General features: G+C 37.6%; 1 protein-coding gene across 5 annotated transcripts in view; it reads right to left on the reverse strand.

Annotated features, from left to right (window-relative positions):
- Positions 1 to 3,987: 3,987 nt before the first annotated feature.
- Positions 3,988 to 20,131, reverse strand: part of RWDD1 (RWD domain containing 1) — a 29,159-nt gene continuing 13,015 nt past the window's right edge. For all 5 annotated transcript variants that reach the window (XM_045071131.1, XM_045071134.1, XM_045071136.1 and 2 more), the window contains 5 exons: positions 18,713 to 18,843; positions 7,686 to 7,829; positions 7,226 to 7,358; positions 6,638 to 6,700; positions 3,988 to 4,273 (listed from right to left, as the gene is read on the reverse strand). In XM_045071131.1, coding sequence (XP_044927066.1) covers positions 4,152 to 4,273; positions 6,638 to 6,700; positions 7,226 to 7,358; positions 7,686 to 7,829; positions 18,713 to 18,843 — 593 coding nt within the window. In that variant the 3' untranslated portion in view covers positions 3,988 to 4,151. The remainder of the gene's footprint in view (positions 4,274 to 6,637; positions 6,701 to 7,225; positions 7,359 to 7,685; positions 7,830 to 18,712; positions 18,844 to 20,131) is intronic.

The following is a 20,131-nucleotide window of genomic DNA, read 5'->3' on the forward strand; positions in this document are numbered from 1 at the left end:
GGAAAATGTTCCAGATCTGTAATTTCTAGACAGTGAGTTCCACAAGAATCAATCTATTAAAGATACCACCAAATTTAGAGTATAATTCATTTTACTAAAGATTATATCACACCTATGGTTGGATTGGTATGGTCAAAGCTATATCCTATTTTTTTTTATTTTGTTTTTCCAGTGTTCCAAGATTCATTGTGTATGCACCACACTCCGTGCTCCATGCAATACATGCCCTCCTTAATGCCCACCACCAGTCTCACCCATTCCCCCCACCTCCCTTCCTTCCAAAACCCTCAGTTTATTTCTGAGTCCAGAGTCTTTCATGGTTTATCTCTCCCTCTGATTTCCCCCAATTCACTTTTCCTTTTCTTCTTCTAATGTCCTCCACGTTATTCCTTATGTTCCACAAATAAGTGAAACCGTATGATAACTGACTTTCTCTGCTTGACTTATTTCACTCAGCATAATCTCCAGTCCCGTCCATGTTGATACAAAAGTGGGGTATTCATCCTTTTTGAAAGCTGCAGAATATTCCATTGTATATATGGACCATATCTTCTTTGTCCATTTGTTTGTTGAAGGGCATCTTGGCTCTTTCCACATTTTGGCAATTGTAGCCACTGCTGCTATGAACTTTGGGGTACAGATGGCCCTTCTTTTATAACCTATTTTTTAAAGATTTTATTTATTTGAGGGAGCACAATCGGTGGGGAGTAGAGGAAGGAGAACTAGACTTACCGCTGAGGAGGGAGCCTGATGTGTGGCTCCATCCGCTCCTTGGGGTCATGATCTGAGCCAAAGGCAGACGTTTAACCAACTGAGCCACCCAGGTTCCCAGCTATAACCTATTTTTTGGGATGTCTTAGGCATGTGGCAGTAGCACATAGTCTAGTAATTTCCAGGCCCTTAATTGCTTTAGCTTAATAACTACTTGAAGCTGGTATGAATTATTCTTTTTTTCCTGAGCATCTGCATTTACACAAAGGAGCCCCCCTCCACATGGTTTCACCTCCAGGCCTGTCTCAATATTCTTAGGATAGAGACCAGAGAACCCTGAAAGCCTTTTGGAACTATCAAGGACTATGGTAAGGTAAGTGGCACTGATATTAGTTGCAAAATTAAAGGAGGCACCAAAAACTCAGTTATTAAGTTAAATACTATTTAATGCAGTATTTTAAAAAATAAAGATTAACATAAAATCCAAAATAAATAAAATATTCCAAATTTTAATTACTGGTTTGTCCTTTTACCTCAGGTGCCAAAATGGCTCTGCACAGCAGTTATTATTTAAAATTTTGTTTTGCTATCCCTTATAATGTTCTTGAACATTTTCGAGCATTTTTCCATTTTTTATTAATGGAAGGTAAACTAAACTGTGCATTCCCAAACTACCTCACCCATTTCTTTCCAAATCCTTTGCCCAACTAAAGTGGTAGGAAACAGAAGACTATCAACATAATATACCTTTTGGCAACATTCTGCATCTCTTATTCTGACACAGGTCCTAAAGCAGCGAAGAACCTAATGTCGTTGCTGTTTATACATTTATATGGACTCATACTCCACATATCATTTGCAAAAACCTTCCCCTATCACATTAGATATCGATGGTCTCTCCAAAATTACTCTCTACAGTTGTGGAAGTGTCAACCCATTTTAATATATCATACAATGTCTACCTTTGCTGCTTGATATGTATGTTCTCTGAAGGACAAACACTGTGAGCTACTGGAGGTCGTTTACTACCTCGTGTTGTAACATGAACTATGTGTTAGCACATAAATACTGAAAACCCACACTCCCCTCTCTCCTGGACTCCAAGAATGCATCTCTTTGCATCTTAGCACGTGTATCTTTGGAGTTTGTGACAGTACAAGCCATGAACTCATCCTGTGCATCCATAAGAGCTGTTATTCATCCTCTTCCTGGTCTTACCTCAACTAGGAAATGTTCCTATAACCTTTTAGATGTGTTTGCCTTAAGTCAGTATTTATCCACCTCTTCCCTAAGGCACCTCTGCTAGCAGAAGAGTATAAAGTAATGCAGAATCCAGTTATGCAAAACTGAAGATGGCAAACAGAACACTGAACTGTCATGTTTTATCTTTAAAAAATGCATGCCAATTTTTCATTCTATTTCGTAATTCACTCATTCAACAAATATTAGATGCCTACTCAGTGCCAGACATTGTCACAGGGATACAGCAAAGGATACACATACCTGTATTTGTTTTTAATCTTATATTTTATACAACTTAGCATACATAGAGAAACAAAAGCAAAAATTATCCCAAATCCAAGAACCAAACTGATAATCTGAGATGGCCAGTGATTGCTTCAAATACCACCAGTCATGCTTTTGCACATCCTGGGATTATGTGTGTTCCATTTTGAAAAGTAGAGTCCTTGTGTAACTCAGAAAACAAAAGAAATATTAGTATTTACTCTGGATGAAAATATTTCAGAGTATCATTAGAACTAACTCTTTGTCTTCATTTCCATACCATTAGGTTCTGCCTATATTCTGAAATGACAAAGGCAGAATTCAATTCAATACCTACAGAAAATGTAAAAAACTTATACTTTAAAAGAAAATCAGGAGTGAAGAGGAGGTGGAATCACTCTGGACACTCGAAGGTCAAATCTTCATTGACCATAGCACTACATTTCTTCATCATTGCTTGTTTTACCCTTTATTAAACTGCTCTTGAGTTCTTAATGCATCTTCAGAAAGGATCTCTCCTTAGAAAAAGTTAATTTTTGGGGTGCCTGGGTGGCTCATTGGGTTAAAGCCTCTGCCTTCGGCTCGGGTCATGATCTCAGGATCCTGGGATCAAGCCCCACATTGGGCTCTCTGCTCAGCGGGAAGCCTGCTTCTCTCTCTCTCTCTCTCTCTCTCTCTGCCTGCCTCTCTCTGCCTGCTTGTGATCTGTCTATCAAATAAATAAATAAAATCTTTAAAAAAAAAAAAAGAAAAAGTTAATTCTCACACAAAAGAAACTTTTAGACTTGTCTCTGCAGAGAAATGCTGAGCATTACTGATATTCCCTTTTATTGGTCAGAACCAAAGCTAGTGACAAAGTATTACATTCCTCAATGATAGTTTTGTCTTAAATAGTATGATTTTAGCCAGAGTTCTAACTCCAAAATTAAACATGGGACTGAGGTGCTTGTGCTTGTGGATATGTAGTATATGTTCTTTTGAAAGGAGGCAGTGATCTGCAATAGCACAAGTAACTTCCTATTAGGATTAAGACTCAATTCTCCAAAACTACAGTGACTGGCTAACCTGCATGAAGCCTGGCTCACCTACCTGAAGTCCCCAAGTCAGTCGTTCCAAATCATTACAGAAAAGGTCTCATATGTGCATTAATGTAGGTATGTATTCTCCTGCAGACAGTGTATGACCTCAACAATTCAGAGCTTTTCAGAACTGGTTAAATTAGAAAAGTAAGGGAACATCACAAATATATATATTTCACGACTGGAGGATAAGGATTATCCAACGATGTAACCTGAGTCAACTGGCATGAGATTTCACTGTTTCAAAATTCAGATTAAAGTCAGTGTTTAATAAACTAAACTGAGAAGAGCCTAGGAGTGCACACCTTTTAATAATTCCACAGAGGATGCTGACTCAAATACTACCATAAGACTAAAGTCCACTTTAATCCTGAATACAAATTAGACTTCTGTTTTTGTAAAGACTTAAATCTATCAAGACCAAAGGCTAGAATTCAGAAGGTTTAATGTGCTCTTTACCTCCGTCTGCTAGTATTTTATATTAATGATAGCACTCAGAAGCATAAAGCCGTCAGTGTCTCCAGCATAGGAATTCCAAGTTACTACAATTCCTTGTATATGAACCCTCACCTGTGCACTGCTGCACTCTATCTTCAAGTCTTAGTGTTACAGGCTGGATCTCTCTCTAACAGTAAATGATTTTAAATATGTGACCTTATTCCTACCAAGAACAGGAACTGAACATGTTATATTTGAAACTTTAAGGTCAGTTTATTAAGTTCAATGATGAAAGCTATCAGAAGAATATTCTCCTGAAAATTATTTTTTCTTAGAAAAAAAGAAAGAAAAATCAACACCTCAGCACAGCCACAGATACTGTGGCAGTCACACCTCGCTGCAGCTGGGGACAGTCCATTAGTCAGTCAAATCACTTTCTGGGTCAGCAGGATTATAGTCTGGATCATCCTCATCATCCTCTAGCTCCAAGTCATCCATTTCTTGGAACAGAGATTCATCTACCTCCACGTTGTTTCCAGCTGCAAAAGACAAAAGATTTCACTTTCAGTCTTATACTCAGGAATAAATCACATAACTCACTGGCAACACCACACACAAACTTCTAAATGTGCAAGTGAGGTGCCCATGATGAAATCCTAAACTACTACTGCAAATCAAAGCAACAGTGATCTGCATTGGTCAGCACAGACACATATTTTAAGAGCAACTTCATGCTTCAAGTTTTAAAAAAAAAAATCCAGTTATTAAAAAAAATCTTTCCTAGAATGAATTATTTATGACATGGCATGTTCTAAGCAGAGGACAATAGTATATCCTGGTTATACAAAGTTGACTGTTACTGACCACGGGGCCTGAACCAGGAGTTTATCTCTTCCAGTACTGGCAGATATGTACATCACTAAAGCTCAACTGTACTTGTTATTTCATTGTTAGATATAACCTGACCCTTCCTCTCACGTAGTTCCCCTTATAACCAATGGTATGCCTTCCTCAGATTCCAAATATCTGAGCACTATACAAAACAATACCTTGGCCTTGCATTAAACATCTTTACTCTTCTGTTTGTCTCAAGTACATAAACGTGGGATAGTACAGTACTCTTAAATCACCAAAAATTGTTCATCTTCTGTTCCTGGCAGACTCCAGCCCACTAACATTCAATTCAATGAGAATAAGTCTGGCTTCACGCCTGTGAGCTATTAAGTAATAAAATACACTTTTGCTAAGTGCGGGCCAAAGAATAATTCACTGTCTCTGGGAGAGACAGAGAAGATTTCCCCAAATAGATAACATCTAAAATATCTTTAAAATAAATTTTAATCCACCAAGAAGAAAAGGGGACAGGATGAAGCAATTATAGGTAGAGGTATACACAAAGGGAGAAAGAAAAAATAAGACTGAATATTTTCAACTGGAACACAAGATTCTTTAGGAAAAACATCTGGAGATAACATAGATGAAGTCCAAATTGAAGGACTGTGTATGCCAACCTTTTCCTCTAAGTAACACAGAACCATCAAAAGATTTTAAGGAGAGAAGTGTCATGATCAAACATAAGTTTTAGGAATGCCACCTCAGGGGCGGTGACTAAAGGCACCAAAAAGAGGAAGGGACCGAAGCAAGGAGACAATGCAAGAAGCCAGCACAAACACCGAGGGGTTAAAGAATGATAAAACACTCAAGTTAGGAGGAAAGAGTTGAAAATGTCTGGAAAAGACATTTCTGATGCAGAATTGATGGAGAGCTTTTGGGGTGAGTCACTGGATATGAAGAGATACTTGATCCATTAGACAGGGTAAGGAGTCAGGGATAAGGGGAGACAGTAAAACTTCTAAAGAACAAGAGAGAATAAGACACAGCTTTCTGGTTCCAGAATTTCTCAATAAAATAGGAGAAAAACAAGCTAGAAAAGTGAGGGGGGGTGCACAAGGACAACCTTGCTGGGTCGGTATGTCTGTCTGTTTGGGGTGTTTTTGTTTGTTTGAGACTAATAAATGTCTTGGAGCAAGAATGCAGTAAGATAAATAAAATAAAATGGTGAGTGTCCATAAGGGCCTAGCTCTAGTTAAGAAGCATGATTTGGCAGTGAGGCCACATCAACATTGCTTCTTAACCTTTTCCAGGAGATAGTCTAGGAACAAAGCTGAAAGGCCAGATGCTACAGGATCCCCAACTGGCAAGATGAGCATGAAAAAATGCTAATGAAGCAGAACTCTAGGACACTATCACAAGTGTGACTGAATATGGAACCCAGTTTAAGAACACACACAGGCCAGGGCAGGGAATTTGTCTATACTGTTCTCTGCTGCTGTATCATCAGCAACCAGGGCAACGCTTGGCTTATACTAGAGGTGCAAAATATCTATAGATGGATGAATAATGGATGGACAGAAGACTGAAAAAGGATAAGGTTTAGGATAAAAAGGAGAAGGAAAGTACAGGGAAATAGATGTTCAGGACAGTAAGATTAGTATGAAACATAAGATTTTCAGTTAGAGGGCATGAAGACTTTCAGATTTGAGGTCTTTATAAAGTTCCATGACCATGAAATAGTTTCCAGAGATTTTTGATACTAGAAATTTAAGTAAACCAGGTCACCTGGTTTACTGAGTTACAGTGGCCTGGTTTACTGGTTATCAGAGACTAATGTGACCACAGTTGTTTACTTCTATCTTTGATGTTGCTTAAGTTATCAGAAAACTTTAAAAAACATATTGCTATGGTTTAGTGTATAAATTAATCAAACATTATAATCTACTCTTCAAAATGTGTGTGTTTTTAGCCTTGGAGGAAAATTTTACATTAAGTTATCTCTCTGATTTTCATGGTTTGATATTAAGAACAGTACATTATGTACACATGGAATCTTAATATTATCTTACCATCTTCCAGAAACTGGATATCAGATGTGTCAAGATTATGATCTGTCTCAAAGAGCTGTTTCCCTAAAAGAAACAAATATATTTAATTCAAACATATTTTTCCTATATGTTCCAGTTTCCCACCTCTCCAGTTTTCCTCCATCTTCCCTACAATCCTTTAAAAAGTATAATAATCCAAGAAAACAAGAAAACCTATTTTTCTGTGAATTTCAATAAATTTATCAATTCAGTAAGTAGCTAAGAGGCATGTGATATGTATCTGCATTAAAATCAAACAAGTGAAAACCCAGTCTGCTTCAGAGTCCTAGAAAACCAAATGCACTTGTCTCTACCACTTCTAATCATTGTGATTCAGAATGTTGTGGGAGCCACATCTCAAGATCTATCCGTTGCGATATTTTCATCAGAGGTAAGCCATAAAAATTAATTATAATTATGGATGAAGAAATGTCATCATGTCGATAGAATGCTTTCTCTTTTTGTCCTAGATGCCCAAATATGTTACTTTTTTTATAGAAATCTGTCCAAATGATCCTCTTGCTGTGTAAGAATATAGAACAGCCTGGGCAGCAGTGACAGGAGTCATACCACTTAATTTATTTTTTCCTGCTTGTTCTTCTTCTTTCATTCGTTTCTTTTTAATTTCCAAGAGTTCTGCATCAAACTTGGCCTTCCAGCTTAAGAAATTCTCAATTGTAACAGGAGTGCCATGAAATAATTGCTTAGAAAATAAAAAAGACATATGATTACATAAATAAGAAACTTAAGATTTATTAAAAAATTAATACTTTATAAAGAAATAATGTATATTTCTCAAACTTACTTGCATGAGCTCTACTAACCTTTTATTATTACCCATGCTATGTGACCAATGCAGTAAGTGACTTCTAAGATTTTATGTAGGAAAATTTAAGTAAATTTTACTCTTATTTATTTTGCAATTGCCAAAAATTACTGAAATTTCCAAAAACAAAAAATCCCACCAAACAATTAAAAAAAAAAAAAAGATGTAAAAAATAATGAAAGAAAACCCAGCTTTATAGTATACCTTTTCAGCTTCCTCTGCCTCTTTTTCTTTTTGTTTCTTTTCTTCTTCTCTTCTAGTTTTTATTTGATCTACTATTTCATTTAATTTTTCTTGTACAGCTGTCACTAAAGTAAAGATCATCACCATACCAAGGTTTTCTTCTGCCTATGTAAACAAAAGAAAGATTGTAATAAGAAACATACTTCTCAGAAAAACAGAAAAACTAACCAATGAATAAGTGCTTCATCATAATCACTAAATTCCAGACATTTATGATATGATTACTAATTCAGTTACAATGTAAGTTCAGATACCTGGATAAATGAGCATTTAAGAATTGAGCACATACATACATATATGTAACTATATGTTAAATTTTAAAAGACATGTAATTTGCTACCTCCAACCTGAAACAGATACCTATTTTACTCAATTCTATTTAATAACCAGAATTCAGAAAACTTTTTCCTACAGCAGCTAGTAACATGAGCTCTCCACCAAATGTTCACGATTTAGATCTTTTGGGCTATTTTAAGAGCTGTGACAATGAACTGAACTTTGAGGCCAAAGTGACTTTCTAATATACAATAATAAAGAATATAGGTTGTGATCTAAATTACCTATCTTTTTCCTTCAATTTGAAATGGCTTAAAATCAAATATAAAAGTTCTCCAACTCAAGAAAGGGACAGACAGTTGACCAGTTGACCCTTGAACAATATAGGTTTGAAATGCACAGGTCCACTTACATCCATTTCCCCCTTCAATAAACACAGTATAGTACTGTAAATGTATTTTCTCTCTCTTATGACTTTATAAGAACATTTTCACGCTTATTTTAAGAATACAGTATAAAGAACATATATCATACAAAATATGCATTAATCAACTGTTTGTATTATGGGTAAAGCTTCCTGCCAGTTAGTAGTAGTTTTGGGGCAGTCAAAACTTCCACACAGATTTTCGACTGTGTGGAAGGTCAGTGTCTCTTAGCCTCCATGTTATTCAAGGGTCAACTGTAATTCAAAAGCTATTTGGAAGTTGGTCTTTTGAAAGCAGACCAAAGAAAAACAAGGTTTCTTGCTTATCATAGAAACAAGATATAGTCTGAAGGAAACAGACCTAAAAAACAAAACAAAACGGGGAGAAGTCAAGAAGGCGGAGAAGTAGCAGGCTGAGACTACTTCAGCTAGCAGGAGATCAGCTAGATAGCTTATCTAAAGATTGCAAACACCTGCAAATCCATCAGCAGATCGAAGAGAAGAAGAACAGCAATTCTGGAAACAAAAACAACCACTTTTTGAAAGGTAGGACTGGCGGAGAAGTGAAGCCAAAGCGACAGGAAGACAGACCCCGGGGGGAGGGGCCGGCTCCCGGTGGCAGAGCAACGGAGCACAAAATCAGGACTTTAAAAGTCTGTTCCACTGAGGGACATCGCACCAGAGGCTAAACCGGGACGAAGCCCACGCGGGGTCAGCGTGGCCTCAAGTCCCGCAGGGTCACAGAAGGATCGGGGGTGTCTGAGTGTCGCAAAGCTTGCGGGTATCGGAACGAGAAAACCGGCTACAGAGACACAGCGGACAGTAAGCTCACAACTCGGAGTTACCTTGAACCAGCCACAGGCTCGGTGAGCTTGGAGCGCGACCGGAGGTCAGGCAGACGGGAGTAACTGAGCGCTGTTCTCTGAGGGCACACTGAGGAGTGGGGCCCCGGGCTCTCGGCTCCTCGGGCCGGAGACCAGGAGGCCACCATTTGTATTCCCGTCCTCCGAAACTCTACGGAAAGTGCTCAGGGAACAAAAGCTCCTGAAAGCAAACCCTAGCGCATTACTCAGCCTGGCCCCTGGTAAGGGCGGTGCAATTCCACCTGGGGCAAAGACACTTGAGAATCACTACACCAGGCCCCTCCCCCAGAAGATCAACAAGAAATCCAGCCAAGACCAAGTTCACCTACCAAGGAGTGCAGTTTCAAAACCAAGGAAAGCAGCAAAATTCCAGAGGAGGAGAAAGCAAAGCACAGAACCCACGGCTTTCTCCCTGTGAGTTTTTTTAGTCTTGCAGTTAATTTAATTTTTTTCTTTTTCATTTTTTGTTTTTTTTTATCTCGCCTTCTGGTAAAATTTTTTTTTAACTTTTACCCTTTTCTTTTTTAATGTTTTTTAACAAGTTTATCTAATATATATATTTTTTCTTTTTTATATTTTTCTTTATTCGTTTTCTTTTTCTTTAATTCTTTTTTCTTTTTTCCTTTTTTTTTTTTCTTTCTTCCTTTTTGAACCTCTTTAAGGTTTTATCCCCTTTCTCCCACCTCACAATTTGAGATCTCTTCTGATTTGGTTAAAGCATATTTTCCTGGGGTTGTTGCCACCCTTTTAGTATTTTACTTGCTCCTTCCTATACTCTTATCTGGACAAAATGACAAGACGGAAAAATTCAACTCAAAAAAAAGAACAAGAGGAAGTACCGAAGGCTAGGGACCTAATCAATACAGACATTGGTAATATGTCAGATCTAGAGTTCAGAATGACAATTCTCAAGGTTCTAGCCGGGCTCGAAAAAGGAATGGAAGATATGAGAGAAACCCTCTCGGGAGATATAAAAGCCCTTTCTGGAGAAATAAAAGAACTAAAATCTAACCAAGTTGAAATCAGAAGACCTATTAATGAGATGCAATCAAAATGGAGGCTCTCACTGCTAGGATAAATGAAGCAGAAGAAAGAATCAGTGATATAGAAAACCAAATGACAGAGAATAAAGAAGCTGAGCAAAAGAGGGACAAACAGCTACTGGACCACGAAGGGAGAATTCGAGAGATAAGTGACACCGTAAGACGAAACAATATTAGAATAATTGGGATTCCAGAAGAAGAAGAAAGAGAGAGGGGAGCAGAAGGTATACTCGAGAGAATTATTGGGGAGAATTTCCCCAATATGGCAAAGGGAACAAACATCAAAATTCAAGAGGTTCAGAGAACGCCCCTCAAAATCAATAAGAATAGGCCCACACCCCGTCACCTAATAGTAAAATTTACAAGTCTCAGTGCCAAAGAGAAAATCCTGAAAGCAGCCAGGGAAAAGAAGTCTGTAACATACAATGGTAAAAATATTAGATTGGCAACTGACTTATCCACAGAGACCTGGCAGGCCAGAAAGAGCTGGCATGATATTTTCAGAGCACTAAACGAGAAAAACATGCAGCCAAGAATACTATATCCAGCTAGGCTATCATTGAAAATAGAAGGAGAGATTAAAAGCTTCCAGAACAAACAAAAACTGAAAGAATTTGCAAACACCAAACCAGCTCTACAGGAAATACTGAAAGGGGTTCTCTAAGCAAAGATAGAGCCTACAAGTGGTAGATCAGAAAGGAACAGAGACCATATACAGTAACAGTCACCTTACAGGCAATACAATGGCACTAAATTCATATCTCTCAATAGTTACGCTAAATGTTAATGGGCTAAATGCCCCTGTCAAAAGACACAGGGTATCAGAATGGATAAAAAAACAAAACCCATCTATATTTTGCCTCCAAGAAACTCATTTTAAGCCCGAAGACACCTCCAGATTTAAAGTGAGGGGGTGGAAAAGAATTTACCATGCTAATGGACATCTGAAGAAAGCAGGAGTGGCAATCCTTATATCAGATCAATTAGATTTTAAGCCAAAGACTATAAGAGATGAGGAAGGACACTATATCATACTCAAAGGGTCTGTCCAACAAGAAGATCTAACAATTTTAAATATCTATGCCCTCAACGTGGGAGCAGCCAACTATATAAACCAATTAATAACAAAATCAAAGAAACACATCAACAACAATACAATAATAGTAGGGAACTTTAACACTCCCCTCACTGAAATGGACAGATCATCCAAGCAAAAGATCAGCAAGGAAATAAAGGCCTTAAACGACACACTGGACCAGATGGACATCACAGATATATTCAGAACATTTCATCCCAAAGCAACAGAATACACATTCTTCTCTAGTGCACATGGAACATTCTACAGAATAGATCACATCCTCGGTCCTAAATCAGGACTCAACCGGTATCAAAAGATTGGGATCATTCCCTGCATATTTTCAGACCACAGTGCTCTAAAGCTAGAACTCAACCACAAAAGGAAGTTTGAAAAGAACCCAAATACATGGAGACTAAACAGCATCCTTCTAAAGAATGAATGGGTCAACCGGGAAATTAAAGAAGAATTGAAAAAAATCATGGAAACAAATGATAATGAAAATACAACGGTTCAAAATCTGTGGGACACAACAAAGGCAGTTCTGAGAGGAAAATATATAGCGGTACAAGCCTTTCTCAAGAAACAAGAAAGGTCTCAGGTACACAACCTAACCCTACACCTAAAGGAGCTGGAGAAAGAACAAGAAAGAAACCCTAAGCCCAGCAGAAGAGAAATCATAAAGATCAGAGCAGAAATCAATGAAATAGAAACAAAAAAAACAATAGAACAAATCTACGAAACTAGGAGCTGGTTCTTTGAAAGAATTAATAAAATTGATAAACCCCTGGCCGTACTTATCAAAAAGAAATGAGAAAGGACCCAAATAAATAAAATCATGATTGAAAGAGGAGAGATCACAACTAACACCAAAGAAATACAAACTATTATAAGAACATACTATGAGCAACTCTATGCCAACAAATTTGACAATCTGGAAGAAATGGATGCATTCCTAGAAACATATAAACCAGCACAACTGAACCAGGAAGAAATAGAAAGCCTGAACAGACCCATAACCAGTAAGGAGATTGAAACAGTCAGTAAAAATCTCCAAACAGGGGCGCCTGGGTGGCTCAGTGGGTTAAGCCGCTGCCTTCGGCTCAGGTCATGATCTCAGGGTCCTGGGATAGAGTCCCGCATCGGGCTCTCTGCTCAGCGGGGAGCCTGCTTCCTCCTCTCTCTCTCTCTGCCTGCCTCTCTGCCTACTTGTGATCTCTCTCTGTCAAATAAATAAAATCTTTAAAAAAAAAAAAAATCTCCAAACAAAGAAAAGCCCAGGGCTTCCTGGGGTAATTCTACCAAATATTTAAAGAAGAACTAATTCCTATTCTCCTGAAACTGTTCCAAAAAATAGAAATGGAAGGAAAACTTCCAAACTCATTTTATGAGGCCAGCAACACCTTGATCCCAAAACCAGACAAGGATCCCATCAAAAAAGAGAGCTATAGACCAATATCCTTCATGAACACAGATGTGAAAATTCTCACCAAAATACTAGCCAATAGGATTCAACAGTACATTAAAAGGATTATTCACCACGACAAGTGGGATTTATTCCAGGGCTGCAAGGTTGGTTCAACATCTGCAAATCAGTCAATGTGATACAACACATCAATAGAAGAAAGAACAAGAACCATATGATACTCTCAATAGATGCTGAAAAAGCATTTGACAAAGTACAGCATCCCTTACTGATCAAAACTCTTCAAAGTGTAGGGATAGAGGGCACATACCTCAATATCATCAAAGCCATCTATGAAAAACCTACCGCAAATATCATTCTCAATGGAGAAAAACTGAAAGATTTTCTGCTAAGGTCAGGAACACGGCAGGGATGTCCATTATCCCCACTGCTATTCAACATAGTACTAGAGGTCCTAGCCTCAGCAATCAGACAACAAAAGGAAATTAAAGGCATCCAAATCGGCAAAGAAGAAGTCAAATTATCACTCTTTGCAGATGATATGATAGTATATGTGGAAAACCCAAAAGACTCCACTCCAAAACTGCTAGAACTTGTACAGGAATTCAGTAAAGTGTCAGGATATAAAATCAATGCACAGAAATCAGTTGCATTTCTCTACATCAACAACAAGACAGAAGAAAGAGAAATTAAGGAGTCAATCCCATTTACAATTGCACCCAAAACCATAAGATACCTAGGAATAAACCTAACCAAAGAGGCACAGAATCTATACTCAGAAAACTATAAAGTACTCATGAAAGAAATTGAGGAAGACACAAAGAAATGGAAAAATGTTCCATGCTCCTGATTTGGAAGAATAAATATTGTGAAAATGTCTATGCTACCTAAAGCAATCTACACATTTAATGCAATTCCTATCAAAGTACCATCCATCTTTTTCAAAGAAATGGAACAAATAATTCTAAAATTTATATGGAACCAGAAAAGACCTCGAATAGCCAAAGGGATATCGAAAAAGAAAGCCAACGTTGGTGGCATCACAATTCCGGACTTCAAGCTCTATTACAAAGCTGTCATCATCAAGACAGCATGGTACTGGCACAAAAACAGACACATAGATCAATGGAACAGAATAGAGAGCCCAGAAATAGACCCTCAACTGTATGGTCAACTAATCTTCAACAAAGCAGGAAAGAATGTCCAATGGAAAAAAGACAGCCTCTTCAATAAATGGTGCTGGGAAAATTGGACAGCCACATGCAGAAAAATGAAATTGGACCATTTCCTTACACCACACACAAAAATAGACTCAAAATGGATGAATGACCTCAATGTGCGAAAGGAATCCATCAAAATCCTTGAGGAGAACACAGGCAGCAACCTCTTCGACCTCAGCCGCAGCAACATCTTCCTAGGAACATCACCAAAGGCAAGGGAAGCAAGGGCAAAAATGAACTATTGGGATTTCATCAAGATCAAAAGCTTTTGCACAGCAAAGGAAACAGTGAACAAAACCAAAAGACAACTGACAGAATGGGAGAAGATATTTGCAAACGTCATATCAGATAAAGGACTAGTGTCCAAAATCTATAAAGAACATAGCAAACTCAACACCCAAAGAACAAATAATCCAATCAAGAAATGGGCAGAGGACATGAACAGACATTTCTGCAAAGAAGACATCCAGATGGCCAACAGACACATGAAAAAGTGCTCCATATCACTCGGCATCAGGGAAATACAAATCAAAACCACAATGAGATATCACCTCACACCAGTCAGAATGTCTAAAATCAACAAGTCAGGAAATGACAGATGCTGGCGAGGATGTGGAGAAAGGGGAACCCTCCTACACTGTTGGTGGGAATGCAAGCTGGTGCAGCCACTCTGGAAAACAGCATGGAGGTTCCTCAAAATGTTGAAAATAGAACTGCCCTATGACCCAGCAATTGCACTACTGGGTATTTACCCTAAAGATACAAATGTAGTGATCCTAAGGGGCATGTGCACCCGAATGTTTATAGCAGCAATGTCCACAATAGCCAAACTATGGAAAGAACCCAGATGTCCATCAACAGATGAATGGATAAAGAAGAGGTGGTATATATACACAATGGAATACTATGCAGCCATCAAAAGAAATGAAATCTTGCCATTTGCGACAACATGGATGGAACTAGAGCGTACCATGCTTAGCGAAATAAGTCAAGCAGAGAAAGACAACTATCATATGATCTCCCTGATATGAGGAAGTGGTGATGCAACATGGGGGCTTAAGTGGGTAGAAGAAGAATCAATGAAACAAGATGGAATTGGGAGGGAGACAAAGCATAATCAACTCTTAATCTCACAAAACAAACTGAGGGTTACTGGGGGAGGGGGGTTGGGAGAAGGGGATGGGATTATGGACATTGGGGAGGGTATGTGCTTTGGTGAGTGCTGTGAAGTGTGTAAACCTGGTGATTCACAGACCTGTACCCCTGGGGATAAAAATATATGTTTATAAAAAATAAAAAATTAAAAACAAACAAACAAAAAAAAAAACAACACAAAAAATCCCAAATATACAAGCCAGAATCTCTATCTTAGAAGCAGAAGAGATTTCCAGCCACTACTTTGACAGGGCTGGCCTCAGTGGCATTCAAGTAGATATTTTATCTCCTTGGCCTTCTCTGAATACAAGGTCTCAAGCTAGCTCCTATGATTCTCTTCCGGGGGTTTCTCTGTGGTATCTTCATGCTAACCTTCCTAAATCTGACTACATAAACCTATCTCCTGAGTGCAAAACCCATATTAAAACTGCCCAGTGGACAGCAATATGATGTTCGCAGGCATGTGAACACTAAAATCATCATCTTCTCCACAACTATTTCTATGTTCCCCAACTCAGAGAACCAAACCACCAACCACCCAGCATGAACACTCACATCCTATTATAAGCTCTGCCCCTGCCTCTAATCTATTCTTATAATGTCATTTCAATGTGCCTATTGTTCTCTATCAACACTGTTATTACCCTAACCCAGGGCACCATCATCTTCAAGTATTACAAGAAACTCCTAACCGGTTTTCTTAAAACCTGTGGTCTTGTCACCCCTGATAACAACTTCTCTAGCCACTCAATACACACACATAACTGATCCAGTCAGTCTCTCACTTAAAATTCCTGACAGCCTCCCAAATCAATCAGAGCAACACCATACTTTTAAAATAGTTCAGAAGATCCTTTGGGAATTAATCTTTTTAGTTCTGTCACATAAGATCACTAACCTCAAATTCTAAGCTCAAGAAATTTAGTATGACTAGAAGCTCTGGAAGGAAATATTGATCTCTTCTCTCCCTCTCATTTCCATGCCTCTGAACAAGCTTGTTCCTCTGCCCTGAATCTTCTCTTCATTGCCTGACAAACTCTTTCTCTTGAAAGCTTCTCCAGTGCCTCAAGTCTATGTCCACTCACAGCACTTTTCCACACAGAATAACAATTTCCAATTTGCTAGTCCACATTCCTCACCAGAATATAAAACCTATGAAAGGGGGGATGGTGTCTGTCTTGGTCACTTAACTTAAAGCTTGATACATTTCAAAATCAAATCCCAGTATGCTCTCTTTTTTAACAACTTAAGTATTCCAGGGCTCCAATAAGAAAAGCAAACAAAGAATCAGTTATATGAAACTAGACAATGAGAAGTCACACAAGAGATTTCCACATCACTACTAATTAAAGAATTTCAAATTATGATTAAATACTATTTTCATCTTACCTTTTTTTTTTCTTTCTAAATGAAAAAAATCTAATGTTAGCAGAGGTGGGCAGACACCTCAATGGCTACAGTGAGATCATAACCTGGCGCAACCATTTTGAAGGTCTATTTGGCAATGTGTTAGAAATTAAATATGCACAACCTTTAACCCAGTAATCTTACTTATAGAAAACACTGGACTATATACTCATCAATAATATACTTTCTTCATTTATTCAAAAAAATATCCGAGTGTCTACTATATGCCAGGCAATAGGGATTCAATGGAGACTCTGCTCTAAGGATTTACGAATAGTGATATAGAAGAATGTGCAAAGGGACACCTGGGTTGTTCAGTCGGTGGAATGTCTGACTCTTGATTTCAGCTCAGGCATGATCTTGGGGTTGTGGGGTCAGGCCCCATGTTGGGCTCCGCACTGGGAGTGGAGCCTGTTTGGGATTCTCTCATTCCCTCTGCCCCTGCCCCTTCCTTCCCCCACAAAAAAAGAAGCATGTTCAAAGAATTACATATTAAATCAGATAAAAATGGTAAATATTGTTTCAAAAAGGATATGTGTAATTACACACAATGAAATTCTACACAGTTATCAAAAATGATGACGGAGAACAGTGTGGAGATTCCTCAAGAAATTAAAAATGATGATTCATCTGCATGTTTATTAAAATGGACAGATGCTCACATCTGGATGTTATAAAACATTATATATAGAATGATCTAATTTGGGGTAGAAGAGGAGTACTAGGAGCATAAGCATAAGAAAAAAAGTCTGGAACCATATCATACCAAAATGTTAATAGGCAGTTATACCTGGTTGGTGAAATTAACAGTAATTTTAATTTTCTTTTTTATGAGTTTCTATACTTTCTGAGTTTTTTATAATATGAATTATTTTGATATTGAAAATCAATACTATTTTGGAAGAAAAAGTATAAATATTCCCTCAATAGATATGATCTTAGGTAAGTATGAGAAAGAAATCAAAACTACTTTTCTGAAATGACGAAGCTTGAGTACAAACAAAATATAAAACACATAGAAAGTAATCACTCAGATCAAATAACTTACATTAATAAATGACTAACTGAATTAGCATATTGCCTCAGGTTCTCTGCAATGTTTTAAAATGAAGCATTTTAAGTCAAATATTAGAATTAGTATAACTTCATACTGGGTAGTAGAATGAACAGAGCCAGCCCAAGATAAGCATAAATTCATGTTTGATCTATTTCACTCTTCATTCTCTAATAGCTCCAGATATTTTTAAAATATCAGCAGTCGGAGGACCAAAAGTCCTTGAAACATTTAAAGTGTAGATATGTTTTCTGTCAATTGTTCTTAGAACAAATAAGCAAAACTAGGACTTCTATTTATAACATGGTGGAATAAAGATTTTACTCGTCCTCCCTACTCCCTACTCTGAAGAAGCCAGGAAAACGCTCAACCAAAGCAAGACAGAGCTTTAAATTCTGGCTAAGCACAAACTATGGGGAACTTTTCCTACCACAGAACTAACCAAGAGTTTTCCAATACCCACTTTTTCTTCACAACCCCCCATTCTCAGAGGGATCATAAACCCTGGCTGCTTCTTGTAAGGCTCAGGAGATGAAAAATAAGAAAAACAAAACAATCACCAGGCCTCTTCCCAGATTGCAGGCAACTAGCCTACAACAGGTCAGAGGGTTAGGAGTTTTAATTTTTTTAAAAGTCGGAATATTTTTATTTTTTAAGTCAGAATTTTTAACTGCACATGGGGCTAGACATTTTGAGAACCAGATCAAAACTATGTTTAAACTTAAAGTACTTACCAGACATTTTATTAACTAAAAGTCATGAGGCTGACTGAGTTCCAGGAAGTATATAGGAACGTCAGTTACTCAAATTTTAAATGTACAATGGGAAACAAAAAAATATGCTTTGTGAATACCTGTATCTGTACATACATATACATACATACAGATCTCATGAGAGAGAGAGAGAGAAAGGGAGAGAGATACATCAGGAATTCTCCTTGTTCAAGGTACTGGTTATACATATTTACTAGCATTTTCTGACTCTTGAAATTATTGCATACTATTTAAAGCCAATAAAAATGCCATTACAAAACGTATTTCCTTACCTGTAATGCTAATAGTTTTAAAATCTCTGAGACATCACTATCTTCTAGATTTTCCTGGGAGAATATTTCATAAAGAGGGGCTTCATCTGGGTATTTTTCACTGTATGTAAACTTGAGAGTAGTCTGGACAGCTAAAGACATGAGATAAGAATTTGATATGAGTATTTTAAAATGTAAAGTGTAGAGAGGTCAACATTTTTGTTGAATCAGTAATTAATTTACAATGTGTCAATGAAAAGTAGCACAAGAAATTTTCCTGCAAAGAAAAACAAGGTTACTATGAGATCAGACAGATAATCACTAAGATAGATAACACATACCACAAAGATAAGTGAAAACAAATCATGGGAATACCAAAAATCACCTCTAACACATGAAATACATTTATTACTTATGAGTATTTTACCACACTGCATGTCTGAGAAAGAGGATGGATAAAAGCCACTCTTTTTAAGACCCTCCTTAAGATGAACAAAAGGCACAGAATATAATACATAGGGAAAAAAATACTACCTTAGGCTTATTTTCAGGCCTCTACCAGAGCCAGCTCCCAGTGAGGAAGATCTGCGTCAGCCCTGAAGTCTGTATATCTATATGCACAGTGCCAGCAAGGGACTGCTAAGGGATTGCTAGATGACAGGGTTTGGGAGATTGTCTGAGAAACTTTTTGCTTGACTCATTATACATTCTCACTCACTCTTTTAGCCATATCAATGCATACATCTGACATTTGTATAGGAATGAGATCCTTATAGGCAGATCAATGCAAGGTATCTCCCTACAGACCAACCTGGTGAACTCAGTTCCACCAGGAAATTTACAACTAAGCAGCAGTGCTAAACATTTTCTATTAAAAATTAATATTCACAAATACATAAATAAATAAAATTTATTAATCACAATGATCCTTTATCTAAACTTCACCTTTCTTATAAAAACTCACATTTTAATTATTAAAAATTCCTGATCTTGACAATTTTAACTCAAATCTAGATTCCTCCCCATAAGAGGAAAAAAGAACCTTAAAATGTGTGAGTTTGATATTTTAATTTTTGTGTATGATATCAGTAAGAAATTTTATGAGTCAATGGATATGAGAAAGACTGGGGGCACCTGGGTGGCTCAGTGGGTTAAAGCCTCTGCCTTTGGCTCCAGTCATGATCTCAGGGTCCTGGGATCGGGCCCCATATCGGGCTCTCTGCTCAGCGGGGAGCCTGCTTCACCCCGCCCCGCCTGCCTCTTTGCCTACTTGTGATCTCTGTCAAATAAATAAATAAAATCTTTAATAAAAAAAAAAAAGAAAGAAAGAAAGAAAGAAAGGACTGTTAACCCAAAAAGATAAAATCATGAATGAAAGAGAGATCAAAATCATCATCACAGAAATACAATTATAAGAGAATACTATGGAAAATTATATAA

This window comes from Mustela putorius, unplaced genomic scaffold (genome assembly GCF_011764305.1).
Source record: "Mustela putorius furo isolate JIRA1106 unplaced genomic scaffold, ASM1176430v1.1 tig00003983_pilon_pilon_pilon, whole genome shotgun sequence".
NCBI classification, from domain to species: domain Eukaryota; kingdom Metazoa; phylum Chordata; class Mammalia; order Carnivora; family Mustelidae; genus Mustela; species Mustela putorius.